Source organism: Theropithecus gelada, chromosome 1 (assembly GCF_003255815.1).
Source record: "Theropithecus gelada isolate Dixy chromosome 1, Tgel_1.0, whole genome shotgun sequence".
In the NCBI taxonomy this organism is placed as follows: domain Eukaryota; kingdom Metazoa; phylum Chordata; class Mammalia; order Primates; family Cercopithecidae; genus Theropithecus; species Theropithecus gelada.
In genome coordinates, this window is record NC_037668.1 from 44,015,540 (window position 1) to 44,033,471 (window position 17,932).

The 17,932-nt window shown below is 55.8% G+C and overlaps 1 protein-coding gene across 1 annotated transcript; it reads right to left on the minus strand.

Moving 5' to 3' along the window:
- Window positions 1-1,191: 1,191 nt before the first annotated feature.
- On the minus strand, window positions 1,192-15,874 carry ARHGEF19 (Rho guanine nucleotide exchange factor 19). Its single transcript, XM_025394471.1, has 16 exons — window positions 15,705-15,874; window positions 11,841-12,280; window positions 11,162-11,446; window positions 10,880-11,003; window positions 10,727-10,803; window positions 10,176-10,438; window positions 9,387-9,547; window positions 9,138-9,290; window positions 8,745-8,874; window positions 8,573-8,647; window positions 8,310-8,399; window positions 7,982-8,142; window positions 5,626-5,784; window positions 5,047-5,126; window positions 2,488-2,592; window positions 1,192-2,082 (listed from the first exon to the last, which is right to left on the minus strand). Exons 2-16 carry the CDS (start codon window positions 12,250-12,252, stop codon window positions 1,925-1,927), a joined length of 2,433 nt encoding a protein of 810 aa, XP_025250256.1. The 5' UTR covers window positions 12,253-12,280; window positions 15,705-15,874; the 3' UTR covers window positions 1,192-1,924.
- Window positions 15,875-17,932: the final 2,058 nt, after the last annotated feature.

The window sequence follows — 17,932 nt, forward strand, 5'->3', positions numbered from 1 at the left end:
GCCAACACCAAGGACAGCAGAGTAGAAAAATGGAAAGATCTGGGTCCTCAGTGACATCAGTGAGCCACTGGATCAAGCCTTGCCTGAAGCCTGTATTGGCTCTATACTTCTCAGTGATAAGAACTGTGGGAGGGGCTGGGCATGGTGGTTCATGCCTGTAATCCCAGAACTTTGGGAGGCCGAGGCAGGAGGATCACTTGAGGCCAGGAGTTCGAGACCAGCCTGGCCAACATGGTGAAACCCCGTATCTACTAAAAATATAAAAATTAGGCCGGGCGCGGTGGCTCAAGCCTGTAATCCCAGCACTTTGGGAGGCCGAGACGGGCGGATCACGAGGTCAGGAGATCGAGACCATCCTGGCTAACACAGCAAAACCCCGTCTCTACTAAAAAATACAAAAAAAACTAGCCGGGCGAGGTGGCGGGCACCTATAGTCCCAGCTACTCGGGAGGCTGAGGCAGGAGAATGGCGTAAACCCGGGAGGCGGAGCTTGCAGTGAGCTGAGATCTGGCCACTGCACTCCAGCCTGGGCGACAGAGCGAGACTCCGTCTCCAAAAAAAAAAAAAAAAAAAAAATACAAAAATTAGCCGGGCATGGTGGTAGACACCTGTAATTCCAGCTACTCAGGTAGCTGAGGTAGGAGAATCACTTGAACCAGGAGGCGGAGGTTGCAGTGAGCCAAGATTGCACTACACTCCAGGTTGGGCTGAAAAATGGCCCCCAAAAGATATCCATGCCCTAGTCCTTGGAACTTGTGAATGTCACCTCATATGACAAAAAAAAAGTGGGGGAGGGCGGGGGACGGTGGGCAGAGGGTTTTTGCAGATGTGATTTAAATTAAGGATTATGAGATGGGAAGATTATCTGGGTGGGCCTGAAAATGCAATCACTTGTTTATCAGAGGGAGGCAGAGGGAAATTTGGTATAGACACACAGAGAAGGCAATGTGACCACAGAGGCAGAGATCAGAGTGATCCGGTTGCAAGTCAAGGAACACTGCAGCCACCAGCAGCAGGAAGAGGCGAGGAACCACTCTCGCTGAGAGCCCAGGTGGGAGCACAGCCCCTGGGTGCGGGCCCAGTGCTGCTGATTTTGGACTCAGCCTCCAGAACCGTGACAGAAGAAAATATTGTTGCTTTAAGTCACTCAGTTTGTAGTAATTCTGTTATAGAAGCCACAGGAAACAAATAAAGAACTAATCAAATCTCTTTCATGTTTAAGCCTATTTGTATCTGACATTTTGTTACTTGCAGCCGAAAGCAGCCTAGCTGATACACAATCGTCCCCCTGTCCCCTGGTCACCCTCTTACAGCTCAGAGGTGAACTCTAGAGACATGCAAAGCCCTAGTTGGGAGCCAGCCAGAGACTCTCCTGGTCTTTAGCTGGGAAAACAGGACTGTGGGGGTGGGGCAGCATCAGATGGATCACAGACTCCAAGCAAAGGCATGATAGGAGTTTATTTACAGACAAGACACAGCAACCAGGCACCGACTCGGGCTCTGGCCAGGGGAGGTGGTAGACAAGATGCCAGATATATCTAAATACATATTTAGGTCCCAGCACCACCAGCACCAGAACATTCCCCAGCCAGGTCCCTGCCAGAAGGACCAAGAGTCAGGCAGGATTGAGGGCACAGAAAGTAGAGGGCCCCAGTCCTTGCCAGGTATCAGTGATCACCTGTTATGGTCCCCACGTCAGAGGAAGAAACTGCCGTTGGCCTTGAAGTGTGGACACTGAGGAGCAGGAGGACAGAGATACCCTCTGGAGGTGCCCCCATTCCTGTGCCCACCCTGTGCCCTCAATGCCAAGGCCACAGAAGTGAAGTGCCAGCAGGAGCAGCTTGGGGCATGGAGACACTACAGGCCCCTCCAGAACCATCCGGGAACCAGGCATGGAGGTGCTGTCCCAGGCCATGGCTGCCCCTCACACAGGGGCCTCCCCCAGTTTGCTGGTGGCACTCGTGACTCGCTTATTCTCCCGGAGGTTTCGGAGGCGGGCGCTGAGGCTGCTGATCTCTTCCACGTAGGCCTGGGGCACCCACCCCTTCTCACCATCTGCCAGGCGGACCCCTTCCAGCCAGCCTAGGGACACACAGGCCAAGAACAACAGCATCAAAGGGGCACCAGGGCCAGGCCTGGAAGGGAACACCTCAGCCCTGATGCAAGCTTTGTTTGCACCCTTGGGGCCAAGGTGACATCATCTCAGCATCTCTCAGCTCCAGAAAGGACCCTGTCTCGAGCTGTCTTGTAGATGAACTTCTGACCTGTTTTTCCTGACATCCTCTGTAAGGGTATTTCCCACTCTCCCCCATCACTCTCAATCCTATATCTTTACAAGCAGGAAGTTCCTCTTCTTGTCTAACCTGATTCCCACATGCTGTGGCAGATCAACACTTGCAGAGTCTTTCTGTGTGATATCTTAGTCATCTAGCCACCTCCTGCCCACCTGAGCCCCATCAGGGAGACTTTCCCAGGAGGCCCCCTCACCGTCACTGGTCCAGGTCCTCACTGCCAGGATGTCAGTCTTCTCCAAGGTCAGCTCATCTGGCTGCAGTGCCTTGTATGTCCTAACACACTGAACCTGGGGGTGATCTGACAGCCCAAGGGAGGCTCAGGGAGTCCCAAGGGTAGGATGGCAGGGGAAGGAGCGTGGGTAGGGCAGGGAGGGGCAGTAGGAGGAAGTAAGGGGGTGGGAAGGTGGCCATTGAGGCTTCTATTCCTCTGCCACTCCCATGCCACAGGCCCACATCCAAGCAGGTGTACCCTCTGCCCACCCTGGCCTATCTCCTCTCCTACCCTAAATACAAGTGCAGGATGAATCCGTTCCCTCCCAGCTTCGGTTTCTGCCTCTATACCAACAGTTGTCCCCTCCCCAGCTCAAGCCAATACGTTGCTTTTGTCCTTCAGACTCCAATGTCCAACTGCCCCCAGCCACCTCACACAAAACAGTAACGGCCCTGCAGTATGCCCCTAACATCGCTGTGGTGCTCCCTTTGGCCCATCCTTCCCAACTGGGATTCAAGCTGCATCACTCCCCTGTTGAAAGCCCTCCACGGCTTCCCAATCCTCTTAGAATAAAATCCAAACTCCTCCCTAGGCCCTACAAGGCCCTTCATGGTCTGGCATCACCCCCTGCTAGCCTCATCTTCTCCCCTCCACTTTCCCTCCCTACTCGCTCACAAAGCTCCAGTCACACCAGCCTCCCCGCTGTTCCTCACTCTAAGCTCCCTCCTTCCCCAGGTCCTTCGCACTGGCTCTTCCTTCTGCCAGATACTCTTCCCCAGATCGTTTCGTGACAATCTCTCCTCATCCTTCAGGGTTCAAATGTTAATTCCCAGGGACCTCCCCTGACCACCTGGGAGCTTACCCCAGCCAGGTGGGACTCCTAGCTCAAGCCAGAGCGCCTACCCCCTTCCTGGTCCTCAGCTCTTTTCATTAGACCAGGTGGGCTGGTAGCATCCAAAGCCCCAGACTGGGGGGCCAGACCTGGCTTGAATCCCAGTTCTGCCACTTACTGGCTGTGTGACCAATTTACTTCACCTTCTGAGCCTCAGTTTTCTCAGATATGAAAAATGTCTACCTGGTAGGGTTGCCATGAGGATTAAATTAGATTTAATGCAAATACAAAGCCCCTAGCCCTGGGCCTGGCCTATGGCAGGCGCTCAGGGGGGATGAGTGCCCTTTCTTTCCCTTTACTACCTAAAGCTCAGCCCTAACTCCTCTGCTCAAAAGCCTCCAATAAGGCCGGGCGCAATGGCTCACACCTGTAATCCGAGCACTTTGGGAGGCTGAGGCAGTTGAATCACCTGAGGCCAGGAGTTCAAGACCAGCCATGGTCAACATGGCAAAACCCTGCCTCTACTAAAAATATAAAAATTAGCTAGGCGTAGTGGCGGGCGCCTGTAATCCCAGCTACTTGGGAGGCTGAGGCAGGAGAATTGTTCGAACCTGGGAGGAGGAGGTTGCAGTGAGCTGAGATTGTGCCATTGCACTCCAGCCTGGACGACAGGGTGAGACTGTCTCAGAAAAACATAGCCAGGCGTGGTGGCAAGTGCCTGTAATCCCAGCTACTCAGGAGACTAAGGCATAAGAATCGCTTGAACCCGGGAGGCGGAGGTTGCAATGAGCCGAGATTGCGCCACTGCACTCCAGCCTGGGGTACAGAGTGAAACTGTGTCTCCAAAAAAAAAAAAAAAAGGCCTCCAATAAGCCAGGCACGATGGCTCATGCTGTAATCCCAGCACTTTGGGAGGCTGAAAGGAAAGCATTGTTTGAGTCCAGGAGTTTGACGCCAGCCTGGGCAGCATAGCAAGAGCCTGTCTCTACAAAAAATAAAAATAAAGGTGTGGTATCCAGGTGTGGTAGTGCATACCTGTGGTCCCAACTACTCAAAAGGCGGAGGCAGGAGGATCACTTGAGCCCAGGAGGTTGAGACTACAGTGATCCATTATCACACTACCGAACTCCGGCCTGGGCAACAGAGCAAGACCCTGTCTCAAAAAAACCTAAACAAACCTTCAATAGCTTCCTAGGGCCACTATAGGGAGGCTCTCTATGATTAGGTTGCACCCTGGCTTATCAGCCACCCCCAAAGGAGAAACCTTTATTCCAACTGAGCAGATCCCTCAGCTGCCACCACTACCCCCACCACCCCTCATACCCTGGCTCCGGCTGCTTCTTGTCCTGTTTGCAACTGACGCGAAGACGGAGACAGACCTGGGCTCTGGTCTCAGCCCCGCTACTTACTGGCTGGGTGAACTTACACAAGTCCGTTTATCTCTGAACCTCTCTTCTAACTCGTAACACAGGGGTGAAATGGGAAGCTATGAAGGCTTTGTGATCTCCAGGACGCTGCCTGTGGACACAGAGTCCACCTGTGCTCTGTAAGTTCTGCCCAGCCTTCAAGGTTCCTCAGAGCTACCCCTGACTGCCCCAGAAGTTTATCTGTCTCCCCATAGCCCTGTCGGCAACACAGCACCCAGGATGGGAGGGGGGGAGGGCGGGCGAGGGTCCGGCCCAGGGATGTAAGCAGCAGGGATGAGCTACCTTCCCCCTCACTGATGACCTCCTTGTCCTCCTGGGGGCTGGAGGGGCACAAGGCTGAGATCCATCGCTGCTTCTCACTTCTAGGGAAGGGGGAGGCTCAATTGTCACAACATGCAAAGTGCAGTTGCCCAGGGCAGGGTGCTGAAACCAAGGCTGGGGGAGCCAGACATGATGTCCAGGCCCAGGACCCAAGTCATGTCTGCCCCACCCCAGGCCCACCCCACAACCCTGTTTCCAAGCCTGTGCCCCACCCAGCTCTGAGCATAACAGGCCCAGAACCCCTAGATGCCAGCCCTACCCCCATCCTGCCTAATGCCACAGTCCTGAAGCCAGAGACAGCAGGGTGTGGAGGTTTCCATCCAAGAGATGCCCAGAGGCTGAGGAGGAGGTGGCAGCCCCCCAACACCACCTGTGGGGCAGGCACTCCTGCTCTGGCCTCCAGCCCTGCCCTCTGCCCCTGTGTCCTGCCCAAGCCAGGGAAGAGATGAGCACTTGGGGAGGAACAAGGCCAGGATGTCCCAGGAGTGCCCGTCATGGGGAGGAAGAGCCTCCTCTCTCCCCATACCCAGGCCCACTCACTCCGTCCGGGCCCTCAGCAGGAACTGGTGCTTCATGTGCTGCCCGTGGAGGAGCTGGAGGAGGAACACGTGACCAGGGATGCCCTGCAGCTTCAGGCTCAGGTCCCGCACCTGCAGCTCAGCCATCTTGGCATGGACGAAAACAGCAAACTTCCCTAGCCTGGAGGACCGGGGGAGGGGAGGTCAGCCTGGCCTGGGCCCTGGCTCCAGGCACCCAGCCTCGGGATCAGGTGGGGTCTGACTGGAAGCGGGGAGAAAGGGTTGCCTGCCCTGCCAGCATTCTCACAGGGTCCTGCTTCTCGACAGGGCGCTGCTTTCCTAGCAGCTGGCAAAGTCCCCACAAGGAACCAAGAGCTTCTTCCCTGCTGGCTTGCTGGGGGAAGCTGGAGGTGATGGAGACCAGTCCCTGAGCCCCAAACACACTTTCAACCTTTCTCTCTCTCTCTTTTTTTTGTTTTTGTTTTGTTTGTTATTTGGTTTTTTGTTTTGTTTTGTTTTAAGACAGAGTCTCGCTCTGTCGCCCAGGATGGAGTGCAGTGGCATGATCTTGGCTCACTGCAACCTCTGCCTCCCAGGTTCAAGCGATTCACGACCTCTCTCTGAACCTCTCTCCCAAGCGTCTGTTCCGAAGAGCCAACTGGACACCTCGCCTGGGGAGTGTCTCCCTTCCAGTATATAAGCCCCATGAGGGCTGAGCCTCATCTCTGCCACTGTATCTCAGTGTCTGATACTGCCTGACTCACAATTTAGGATCAGTAAGTACTTGTAGGCAGGATGGGTGGAGGGGGTTCCATGGATGTCAACTCATTCAACAAAACTCGGCATCAAAAAAAAAAAAAAAAAAAAAAGAACTCAGCTTCTCCCACTCCAAGCCAGATCCCCTTTACTGTTCTCCATTCCAGTGAAAGACACCACCAGTTTGCCCAAAAGGAAACTCAGACGTCATGCTCACCTCTTCCCTTTCCATCCCCCCTACACCCACCTGGTAGCTATGTCCTGTCTTTCCTCCTTAATGTCCCTTGAATCCACTTCTCCTGAAGCACCCTGCCACTTCTGGAGCATCTACCCTCTCCTGAGCAATGCAGGACCCTCTGCCTCTCCCCTTCCAGTTCATCCTCCAAATTGGCCAGGAGCAAAATATCATCCCTCTGCCTAACTCTCCACGCTCCCTGCTGCCTCAGAAAAAATCCAGCCTCTCTACCATGACCTTCAACATCCCAACTTCCCCCTGCTGCCCTTCTCCTTTACAAATCCAGCCACATGAGGCTTCATCATTCCCCAAACACACATTCCGCTCGTCTACACTACCACGACTCTGCTGTACTCCTCCACTCAAACTATCTTTCTACCTGGAAAACTCCTACTCATCTTTCAAAACCCAGCTGAAATGTCCCATCCTCTACGAAGCTTTACTGATTCTCACCCCACACCAGGAACCACTGCAGTACACCCTTCCATCAAAACCCTGATGATCTGGTTATCAGGATGGATTTTCACTGGTCTGAGAGCTCCTGTGAGCAGAGAACAAGTCTCATTCATATTTATGTCCCTAGCACTGGCCTGCTACAGAACAGAGATTCAGTGACTGTTTACTAAATGGACAAACAAATCAGGAATGAATTCTTCTTACAGCATAACATGTCCATCCTTTTTTTTTTTTTTTTTAAGAGATGGGGTCTCACTATGTTGCCCAGGCTAGTCTTGAACTCCTGGACTCAAGTGATTCTCCTACCTTGGCCTCCCAAAGTGCTGGGATTACAGGTGTGAGCCACCATCCCACATGTCCATCCTTTATCGCATTCACCTTATCCAGGTAGTCTTCTACCTCATTCTTCACTTATAAACACAGTTAATACTGAGGGAGCGTTCACTGTGAGTGAGGCACGGTGCTGCCATCAGACAGAGCTGGCATCCTCCTGGCTCCCCCACCTACTAGCTCCATGATCTGAGAGTAACAGAGAAGCCTATTTCCCAGGGAGGGATTTGGAGGATTAAAGGGAATAGTCCACGTAGCAAGCCTTGCACAGAGTAGGTACTGAGTAAAAGTTGGCTTCTGGCATAGCTGTGACTCGGGGCAGAGTTGAGACTCCAGGGTCATGCTCTTAGTCTCTGCTCTAACTGGCTGAGGCTCACAGCAGCTCCAAGTCCTTGACATACAGTCTAGCCCTTGATTCTCCCTTCTGGAACATGGACTTGTCTCACATCTCTGCCTTTGCTTCAGGAGCCTCCAAGTCTCAAGGTGCCCTGGCAGCACCACCTGGCACAGGCAGGGGCTCCCAGGCCCAGGGATGGACTGGTCATAAGCCCAGTGGTAGGGAGGAAGAAGTACCTACCCACCCCCGACTGCCCCAACTCACTCCTTCCGCCGAGAGAGCAGCAAGCAGTCATTGAAGAGGTGGAGGTAGACTGCCTTGCTGGACAGCTTCAGCTTGGCAGGGGGTGCTGCAGGCAGTGGTGCCAGCTCTACCAACTCCCCATGCCGAACCAGCCAGCGGGCCTGAGAGATCAGCGGGAAAATCTAGAGGGATGGAGAAGGATGGGTCAGGCCCAGGGGCACCAGGCAGAGAGCACAGGATAGCAGAGGGGAGGGTGTGGGCAGCGATGAACCGGCCTGAAGCCCCTAGGGCAAGGAAGAAACAAGAGCTGCCCCTTGGAGTGCCCATCCCGCTGGCGGCAGACACACACCTTGCCCTCAAAGTGGATCTTCTTGCTCAGGTGGATGAGTTCCTCTGTCCTCTTCATGGACTGCACGCTAGCATTGCACTCCTGCACCAGCTGGGGGAGCCGTGGGGAGGTCACCTGCAGCCCCTCAGCCCTGGCTCCCAGAGCCCAGCCTCAGACTCTTGCCTGGGGACCGGAGACTCTGACAGCTGGGGGCCATTTTAGAGACACGCTGGGGGCCCAGGGGGGCCCCAGGAGCCAAGCAGCCCCTGCCCTGCCCAGCTCACCTCCTTGAGCGCGTTGAAGGCCTTGGTGGCCATGTCTTCATCTTCAGAGCCCTGTGCTGTCCGCTTCAGGATGTTCTGGAAGGTGGGATCAGCACAATGAGGCAGGCCTCATACTCTCCTGAGACCCGGCCCACCCACCCAGCCCTCACTGCAGCCTGTCCCCTCGAGGTACCTCCACCAACATCTTGAGGCGGGTGATCCTCTGGAAGGGCAGGATGAGGAAGGAGGTAAGGGGCAGACGCTGGCACACGGGAGACTCCTCCAGGCGAGCCAGGATGCCAGGGAACCTGGGGTTCTCCAGGCTGGAAAATGGGAAGGGCTCTGGAATCACAGGTAGGCCTGAACTCCTGGGATCCACAACGCTGGCCATCCACAGGGCCCTTAGGGACCTTCTCAGCACATCCTTACTGCCCCTTGGGGTTGCATCTCACCTTATCCTGGTCACAGAGACCCTTTCAGGGACCCCTTCCCTCCCAGAGTCACCTTGCATCACCCAGTCCTCAGTGCCTACACCTGCCTGAGACTCCCTCCACGCCCCCGCCCCTTTCAGAGCCCCCAGCCCTACAGCAGGCGCTGGTAGGTGCGCTCCTGGTAGGCCTGGTTGGTGACATAGGGCAGGTAGACTCTGCGAAAGGCCGGGCAGTGGTCCAACACCACGTCGCACACGCTGAAGCGCAGCACATCTGCCTCCAGCCGCTGCTCCAGGTCCTGCAGGAACCTGAGGAGTCAGAGCCAGGATGGAGATCCCAGATCTGGAAGCCGGCCAACCACAGGCTTGGTCCCCACCCTGGGCCAGGCCAGAGCACTTCTTCACCTCTCGCTGGTGCTCTTGACCTCGGGCAGTTTGGAAAACAGCCACTGCTTGTCCTGCGCCCCCAGACACTCGCTCAGCTCGGCAGAGCCTAAGAAGTGGCCCACAGCCACCGATAGGCTGTGGATGTAGGAGGCCTCGGACGTGATCAGCTCAAACTTGGCCTGAGGGAGGGCGCACACGGGGTCGAAAGGGCCGGGCCGGTTCACCTCGGAGGCCCTGGCCTCGCATCCCCGGACCCCAGGCCGCCACACCTCGCGTCCTCGCCCCTTCTCCAGCCCCACTCCTAATCTGACGCCGGGCAGGCCCAGCGACCCACCTCCTGCCACGAGCAATTGTGCAAACCCCGCTTGCCCTAGATCCCGCCACTCCCCTTAGCCCAGTCCCGACGCGTTCTTCCCCGAGCCCGCCCACCCCCAGGTCCCGCCCGCCCCCAGGTCCCGCCCCTGATTCTGTCCCCGCCTTGTTCCGCGCCCACCAGGCTTTTGCACTCCCAATGGCTCCGCCCCTCATCCGGCCCTGTCCTATCCTAGGCTTCGTCCCGCTGGCTCCGCCCTCTGCCCGCACCCAAGCCTGGCTCCCCTAGCCTCCCGCTCCGCGGCTTGCTGTCCTCGCTTCCAGACGGCCTCGTGTAGGCAGGTCCTAGAGCCAACCTTCCGCGCGGACAGTGGTGCCAGCACTCCCGTTTGTGTGTCCCTCTTCCTCTATGGCCCGGTTCCCGCTAAGTCCCCGGACCGCGTACTCCCCGGCCCGCCCCCGCCCCCGCCCCGCCGGGTCCCCGCGCGCGCCCACCTCCTGCAGCTTGCAGTCCCGCAGGCTCAGTGTGGCCAGGACGCCGCTGCCGCGTACGTCGGGGATATCCTGCCACAGCGAGAAGGTGGAGCCTCGCGCCGAGCGTTGCGCCCGGAAGGAACTGCTGGGGGAGAGGTTGGCGCGCGGCGGCCCCGGCCCCTCCTCTGCGCCCTCGGCCTCGTCCCCCGGGCCCTCCTCCTCGCGCTGCTGCCGCCGCAGTTCACGGGCGCTGGCCACGTCGCTGTATTCCTGATAGAGGACGGCTGGGGAAAGACGGGCGGGCAAGACCGTGGGTTCCCTCAAGAGCCCGCGTCACTTAACCTTTGCTGCGGTTCGGATATCTGGACATAGTGAATTCATTCATTCATTCATTCATTCATTCATTCATACCATAAACAAATTGAGCACCTACTGCGTGCTAGATACCGATAGTTCCATTCTCCGTTTCTCACTCGATCCCTACCTCTCAACTCTCTAAACCCCCTTTTCCCCGGTTCCACACCGCAGCCCCTTCCTCCGTTACCTCCTCCCAGGGATCCCCTCCCACGTACAGTTAAGGAGGAATCGAGACTGGCGCCGCTCGTTGGTGCTCCTGGACCCCAAAGGAGGCTCTTCCTGCGTGTCTAGCCTAGGAAAGAGAGAGCGTCACGGCCCTTCTTCGCCTGCACCCTGTCTCGGACCCAAGCCCAAACGGGAGGTGGTACCTGGGCTCGGACCAATCGCCATGGCCCTCTCGTGAGTCACCAGGGGCTGGCCGCGACACCCGGTCCCTACACCCGGTCCCGACACCCGGTCCCGTCGTCTCTACACTTCGAGACGATGCTTTCCCTGGAGAGGGCAAGAACTGAGGGTGGGGGGTCCAGAGAGGGCCTGGGGCCTGGGCCCCGGACCGGGCACCCTGACGGCCTCAGGCGGCAGGTGAGTGGGCATCCCCCACCCCCACCCGGCATCTAGCTGCCCTCAGGGCCCATGGGAGGAGCTGGTACCTTCCCGGGCTGCTCCGGTGCCTGACCCAGAGATGGGTGCCCGGGCTGCTGAATTCCGCCCCAGGCGCAGAGAAGAGTGCAGCCGGGTCATCAGCTCCGAAGCCGAGAAGCGCCTCCGCTCAGGACCCTCGAGACTCACTCGGGTGGATCCAGTCAGCTCCAGCGGCCTGGGCTCCTCTGTGCTCTGGGCCTGCTCTTGCACTACCTGGCCAGGCTCTAGGAAGACAGCGTGGGCCTCGGGACAGCCGGGGACCTCTTCACGCTGGTACACCCGCATCTTGCGCCCTAGGGTTGGGGGGCAAGGTGTGAGAGCACAGGCTGGGGTCTCCCCCAGCCTGGCCCTGAGCACCTGGGGAGGTTCAGGCGCCATGCCCAAAGGAAGGGCCTGTGTTTCTGCTAGCGTCTGGTCCCCAGAGCCCTGGGGTCCACGAGAGGGGTAAGGACAGCACAGGGCCTGACTGCAGTAGGCAGAGGGACCAGGCAATGGTGACTCACTCACTGCATAACCTTGGACAAGTCACTTGCCTTCCCTGAGTCCTGCTGGTTTCCTTATCACTAATCTACCACTTGTCCTGACTTTTGGGGGAACCTTGGGACATAGAGGTTAAGGAACTGCCCAGCCCCTCCCCTATCCCCCCCCACTGTGGCACCCACACCTGCCTCCCCAAGGGTGACTCACAGGCAGACTTCTTTTCTGAGCCGTGGCTGGCCCGGCGCTGTGGCTGTGTGTGCTGGGGACTCCAGGGTCCCTCCAGAGCTGGGGGTTGGGCACCGGGACAGTGTGGCCAGCTGCCAGCCCTGCTGGGCCGCATCCCCCCGCCAGTTATCTCTGTATCTGAGCTTCCTGGGGATGATGGCCATAGCACCCCTTGGAGAGGGGCAGGGGTCCCCAGGGACCAGCGGCTGCCAGGGGCCCGAAGCTCCTCGGGGGCAACAGGGAAAAGGTTCAGACAGACTGGGCTCGGGGGCTTCAGGGCGGGCAGCTCTGCAAAGGACAGGCTTTCCTGCTGGCACACAGCTACAGGGCAGCGGGCAGTGCCAGGTGGCCCAGTAAGGTGGGGCTGGAGGGTAGCAGGTGGCCCACAGTCCATTCCTCTTTTGCTCTGCCACCACCTGGCCCTGCAAAAGAGAAGATATCAGATCTAGACAGAGGACAGCAGGGCTGGCCAGTAAGCCACCACCCCTGGAGGCCTGGACAAACCCCTGTGTACACTCATGTGCACACATCTCCACAAACGCACTCACATGTCTAATTATATAGAAATAGCTGATACTTGCTTGGCATTGCCTGAATGATAGACTGAGTACTTTACACATATTATCTCATTTAATCCTCACAACAACCCTGTGAGTTGATGCTCTTATTATCCCCATTTTATAGGTGAGGAAAGTGAGGCACAGAGAGGTTATTTGGTAAATAGTGGAGCCAGGATTCTAACCTGGCCATTCTAGCTTTCAAATCGGTGATTTTAACCACCTTGTACCTTCTCTAACACACACCGACCTGTCACCAGACATGCAAATACATACATCGTCACACAAATCCATGTCCCAGCATATACATCCACACTACATTTTCTCCCAAGTATAGAATGACATGTGCACTTTCATAGATACAAACATTTCAAACTCAGGCTCACACAGTCACAGACACACACATTTTTACACAACCATATACATTAACAAATTCCTCACAAACACACTGACCCATCCGATACTTACACAGGCACCCAAGATTTCTCATCCTCCTGTCCCCTTCACACGCACACCCCAGGATGCAGACACACACCAGCCCACAGGTCCTTGCTTTGATATTTCTCCCCCCATCCCCCCGACCCTTGCCCAGAGTTGTGGCCTTCAGCGCTGAGTGGTGCCCACACCCATGCCAAGTTGGCTGGGAGGGTCATGGACTGGCAGGCGGGCCATCACCCAGATCAGGCAGGGGCCCTCCTGAAGTTCAGGGAGGTGCCCCAACTCCCCCGGTTTGGAGTGAAAGAAGGGCTGTTCCCCACCCCAGCTTCCAGCCCCTGGGTAGGCCAGGCTGGATGGGTCCTTTCTGGGCAGGAAGTTATCCCCGGGGAGCCAGCCCTTCGATCGGGGCAGACCTGATGATCTGAGAGGCTCAAGCCCCGGCAGCTCTTGCCCTGTGGCCTTCTGCCAGCCTCCCTCCTGCAGCCCCTCACCTCTCCGGGCCCAGGCCCGCTGCTGATGCTGTTTGGCTGTTTCGGCAGGGGAAGCCCTCTCTCTGCCCAGCTGGCTGGGGGAGATCCCACCCAGACAAAGAGTTTGATTCATCAAACCCTGTGGTGAGGCAAGCAGGGAGGGAGGGAGGGAGCAGGCAGCGCGCTGGGCGGGGGCCTACCCTAGCCTGGCCTCGCTGTGGGCAGGCCGGGCAGCCAGGACCCCCCAGAGGCCCCCTCAGGCCAAAGGGGCAGTGCCCAGCCTGGCAGGACCAGGAGAGCCAGGAGATGAAGACTGAGAGAGACCTAGAGAAACAGAGACCACTTAGCCAGTAACTCAGAAACCAAGACCCCAAGACATTCAAAAACAGAAAAACCACAGATGCTGAGACATTCAGGGACCCAGAGATGGAGACAGAGACACTGACAATTTCAGGCCAACCAGATCCTCAGAGACACAGATGAAGCCCAGAAAACCCAGGGAGACAGATGGACAAACATTTCATGCCCATGGGCTGCCAGTCTAGTGGGAGAGCCAAAAACAAAAACAGTTACAATCCAGGTTGGCAAGAGCCAAGCCAGAGGAACCATCAGAGGAGGGTGCTGGGCTCAACTCAACCTGGGTATTCCAGGAAGACTTCCTGGAGGAGGTAATAGGTAACTGCTCCCTGGCTGAAATACCTAGTGCACTTTGAGAGAAAGCCTTGGCCTGAGCAGTGACAGGGTCAGTCACTGTTGGAGACAGGGAGGGAGAAGAGGACCCAGTGAAAGATAGCTGGGTCTGTGGCAGGCCCCAGTCTCTCTGCACAGCTTCTCAACTGCTTCCTCCCGCTCCCTTCACCCCGCTGCCTGGGAGGGTGGGAAGAGGACTGGCTGCTCCAAAGGGACCGTCTCTATAGTGGCCACTCTGGCTTGTACCATCAGCCTCTGTCCCTCTAGCCTGAAGAGTGCCCATCTGAGCAAGTCTCCCTGAGACTGTCTCCTTATCTGACAAACAGGATAGTATTTTTTATTACCATCAGTCTTTCTCTAGACAGAATGCGGCTCAGGCCTTCACACAGATGGGGAAGATGAAGGAGCGAGGCTGAGACACACATTACATTGTAGGAGTGTGTGGAAAGAGGCCCCTGCCCGCAGACAGGTCTCTTTCTCTGCAGGAATCAGGAGTCCTCGACACAGAAGTCCTGCTTGCTTCTGGGGGCACACATGTGCAGGCATGTACACATGCCCCCTGCCCCCTGGTATGCTGGGAGATTCTAGCACTTGGGTTCTGGAAGCCCCTGGAGGGCAGGGAGGGATCCTCTCTCCCATCATTCGCAGGGATAAGTCGGCAAAACATTGAGGCTTTGCAGCAGGGGTACCGCCAGTTAAGACCGCAGAGGAGAAGGCTAGGTGAATGTGGGGAGGGGACATAGAAGGCTTCCCGGGGAGATGAAGCTGGAGGCGGGTCCCTAGCGGGGAAGTCAGGAGTGTGTCAGCCTCCACCTATGCTCAGGACAAGGGGTAATAAGAATGACCCATCTAGCTGGGATGCCAGCCCTGTGGCCCTCCAGGGGTTTGGCCCACCCAACCTCAATGCTGGGGAGCTAAGAGGGACAAGCTGTGTTCATATTGTGTGTAGCGCATCTCTGTTAAAAACAAAACAAAACAAAACAAAAACCTCAGAAAGAGAACTGGCCCCAGACAGCAGAGACATTACCTTCCTGAGGCACAATCACAGGATAGAGACTCTAGTGTCTACTAGGCAAGGGCCATTCTGGAGCCCAAAGAGAATAACCCCCGCCCAAGCTTCTAGGCCCAGTGTTGACACTGACCAGCTGTGTGGCTTTAGGCAAGTCATAGCCCGTCCCTTGGCCTCAGTATTCCCATCTGTAAAGTGGCTCCTAAGAGACCGCACCACCACCCAATGCCCTCTCTGAGAAACATGTCTCATCATAAATATATCTGCGCCAAGAAGGATGGGCAGGGGCCGAGGAAAGTACCCTTGGTGGGCGCTGCTAATTGCAGAGGGCAATGGGCCCATTTAGCAAGGCTGCCAGAGAGTCCCTGGACACTACCATGGTCAGAAAAAGCGTTTCTGGCCTCCTGTACCTAGCTTTTCCCTGCCCCCTCCCGGGTGCCCCTTGCCCTGCTGCCCAGAAGAGCGGAGACCTTGCCAGGGCCTCTCTGCCCTTTAAGGAATAAAGCCAAGTGGGAAGTCATGGCTGGAATGGGGAACCAGGCCAAGTGGTTCACAGAGCCCCAGAAGGCCATAGTGGGTCAGGGCCAGGATCAGAGACCAGGCAGGCAGCACAAAGGGCTCACTCAGCGGGGAAAACTGGCGGGAAGAGAATGGGACTGCTGGCACCCAGGTGGGGCCCTACCTCAGCCAGGGAGCTCCGTCCTGCTGCCAGCACAGTCCAGGGCTCCGGGACACCCTGGGGGCTCTGGGGCTGCAGCCAAGTCCTCAGGGGGCGATGTCAGCATGTCAGCATGGCCCCAGAGCCGAGCAAGGCAAGCTCCTGGGTATTGTGTGGGGCAGGGAGGGGGAGGTGAAGGAGGAGGGAACCTTGCAGAGAGAGGCAGGCGGCTGTCTCAACGTGCCTGCTCCCCGCCCCCCTTCCCCAGAACCGGTTTGGCTAGTCTGGGGTACAAGAGGGGGGCTGGAACAATGGGAGTCCTATGCCCAAGTGAAGCTCTAAAGGACCCTACACCCAGGTCCTCAAGATGGGGGAGGCACTGCTTCTGCTCCTAGGAGACAGGTCACCACTCTTCTGGAGCTTCCCAAACATGGGCGTGTTCAGGGGACTTCTTGGAGCTGGGGAGCATCCTGGGAGCTTCACAGAGAGCCTCCCAAGCCTTGGACTCCTTAGGGACCCTGAGAACCCTGATGACCTTCTCTGATCCTATTACTGCATCTATCAAATGGGAACACTCATCCCTATGGTTGGGAGACAGAAATCAATCCTGAAAGTGGGTGATGTGACATCTGGCATCATCCTGGACAGCCTCTCCTCATCTAGTACAGCCACTCCTTGCAAATGGCCCATCCTTTCCCACTGGCTGGAATGACCTGCCCCACCATCTCCAGTGGCCACCTCCACCATGAGGCCTTCCCAGACTATACCAATTGAGCCCTCAATAAACCAAATCAAATAGCCAAGTCAAACCGCCTGCAGTAAGAAGGGCATGCTGTATGCCCAGCATGCAATCTTCCCAACCCTGTGGAAGGGGAAGCTGCATTTTCCCCTAATATTACCTGCCATCTGTTTGAGCTTCCAGCAATTGCCAGGCACTTAATATTAATGTGCAGATGTGTACACATACTAATACTCATGGGGCAAACTTATTGTTCACCTACTAAGTGCCAGGCACTGTCCTGAGCACTTCGCATGTATCTACTCATTTAATCTCCACCATGACCCTGTCAGGTAGATACTGTTACTGCTACCACTTAGGTGAGTACAGTTGTCCCTTGGTACCCAGAATCTGTGGGGAATTGGTTCTAGAACCCTCCCATACCAAAATCCATGGCTGCTCAAGTCGCTGATATAAAATGTCGTAGTGTTTGCTAAAACCTTTGTACATCCTCCAGTAAAATTTATTTATTTATTTATTTATTTATTTATTTATTTATTTATTTTTGAGATGCAGTCTCGCTCTGTCACCCAGGCGTGGTGGTGCAAGTGGCAGGATCTCAGCTCACCGCAACCTTTGCCTCCCAGGTTCAAGCAATTCTTCTGCCTCAGCCTCCCCAGTCACTGGGATTACAGGTGCATGCCACCACACCCTACTACTTTTTTTTTAATTTCTAGTCAAGACAAGGTTTCACCATGTTGGCCAGGCTGGGTTTGAACTCCTGACCTTAAATGATCCACCCACCTCAACTTCCCGAAGTGCTGGAATTACAGACGTGAGCCACCGTATCCCATCTATTTTATGTATTTATTGTCAAAAAAAAAAAAATGTACTCAAGTGAGAGGGTCTCACTCTGTCATCCACGCTGGAGTGCAGTGGTGCAATTACAGGGCTCACTTGCAGGCTCGTCAACCTCCTGGGCTTGGGTAATTCGCCCACCTAAGCCTCCTGAGTAACTGGGACCGCTGCCGTGCACCACCACACCTGACTAATTTTTGTATTTTTTGTAGAGATGGGATCTCACCAGGTTGTCCAGCCTGGTCTCAAACTCCTAGGCTCAGGCGATCCACCAGCCTTGGCCTCCCAAATTACTGGGATTATAGACGTAAGCCACCATGCCTGGCCCTCCAGTACAGTTTAAATCAATTCTATATTACTTGTAACACCTTAATACAGTGTAAATGCTATGTAAATAGTTGTTATCCTGTAATGTTTTTTATTTGCATTATTTTTGTCGTCGTTATTTTTTGTTTTTATTTTCATTTTCCATGCATGGTTGGTTGAATCCAAGGATGCAGAACCTGAGGATATGGGGGCCAGCTGTTTAAAAGGCTTGTACAAGTTAAGTCATGAGCATTATCCCTTTGAAATCTCTCATCAGTTCTATGAAGTCCCTATTTTACAGATGACATTGAGGTTCAAGAGATTAAATAACTTGCCCAGGGTCACACAGCTAATAAGGGGCAGGACTAGT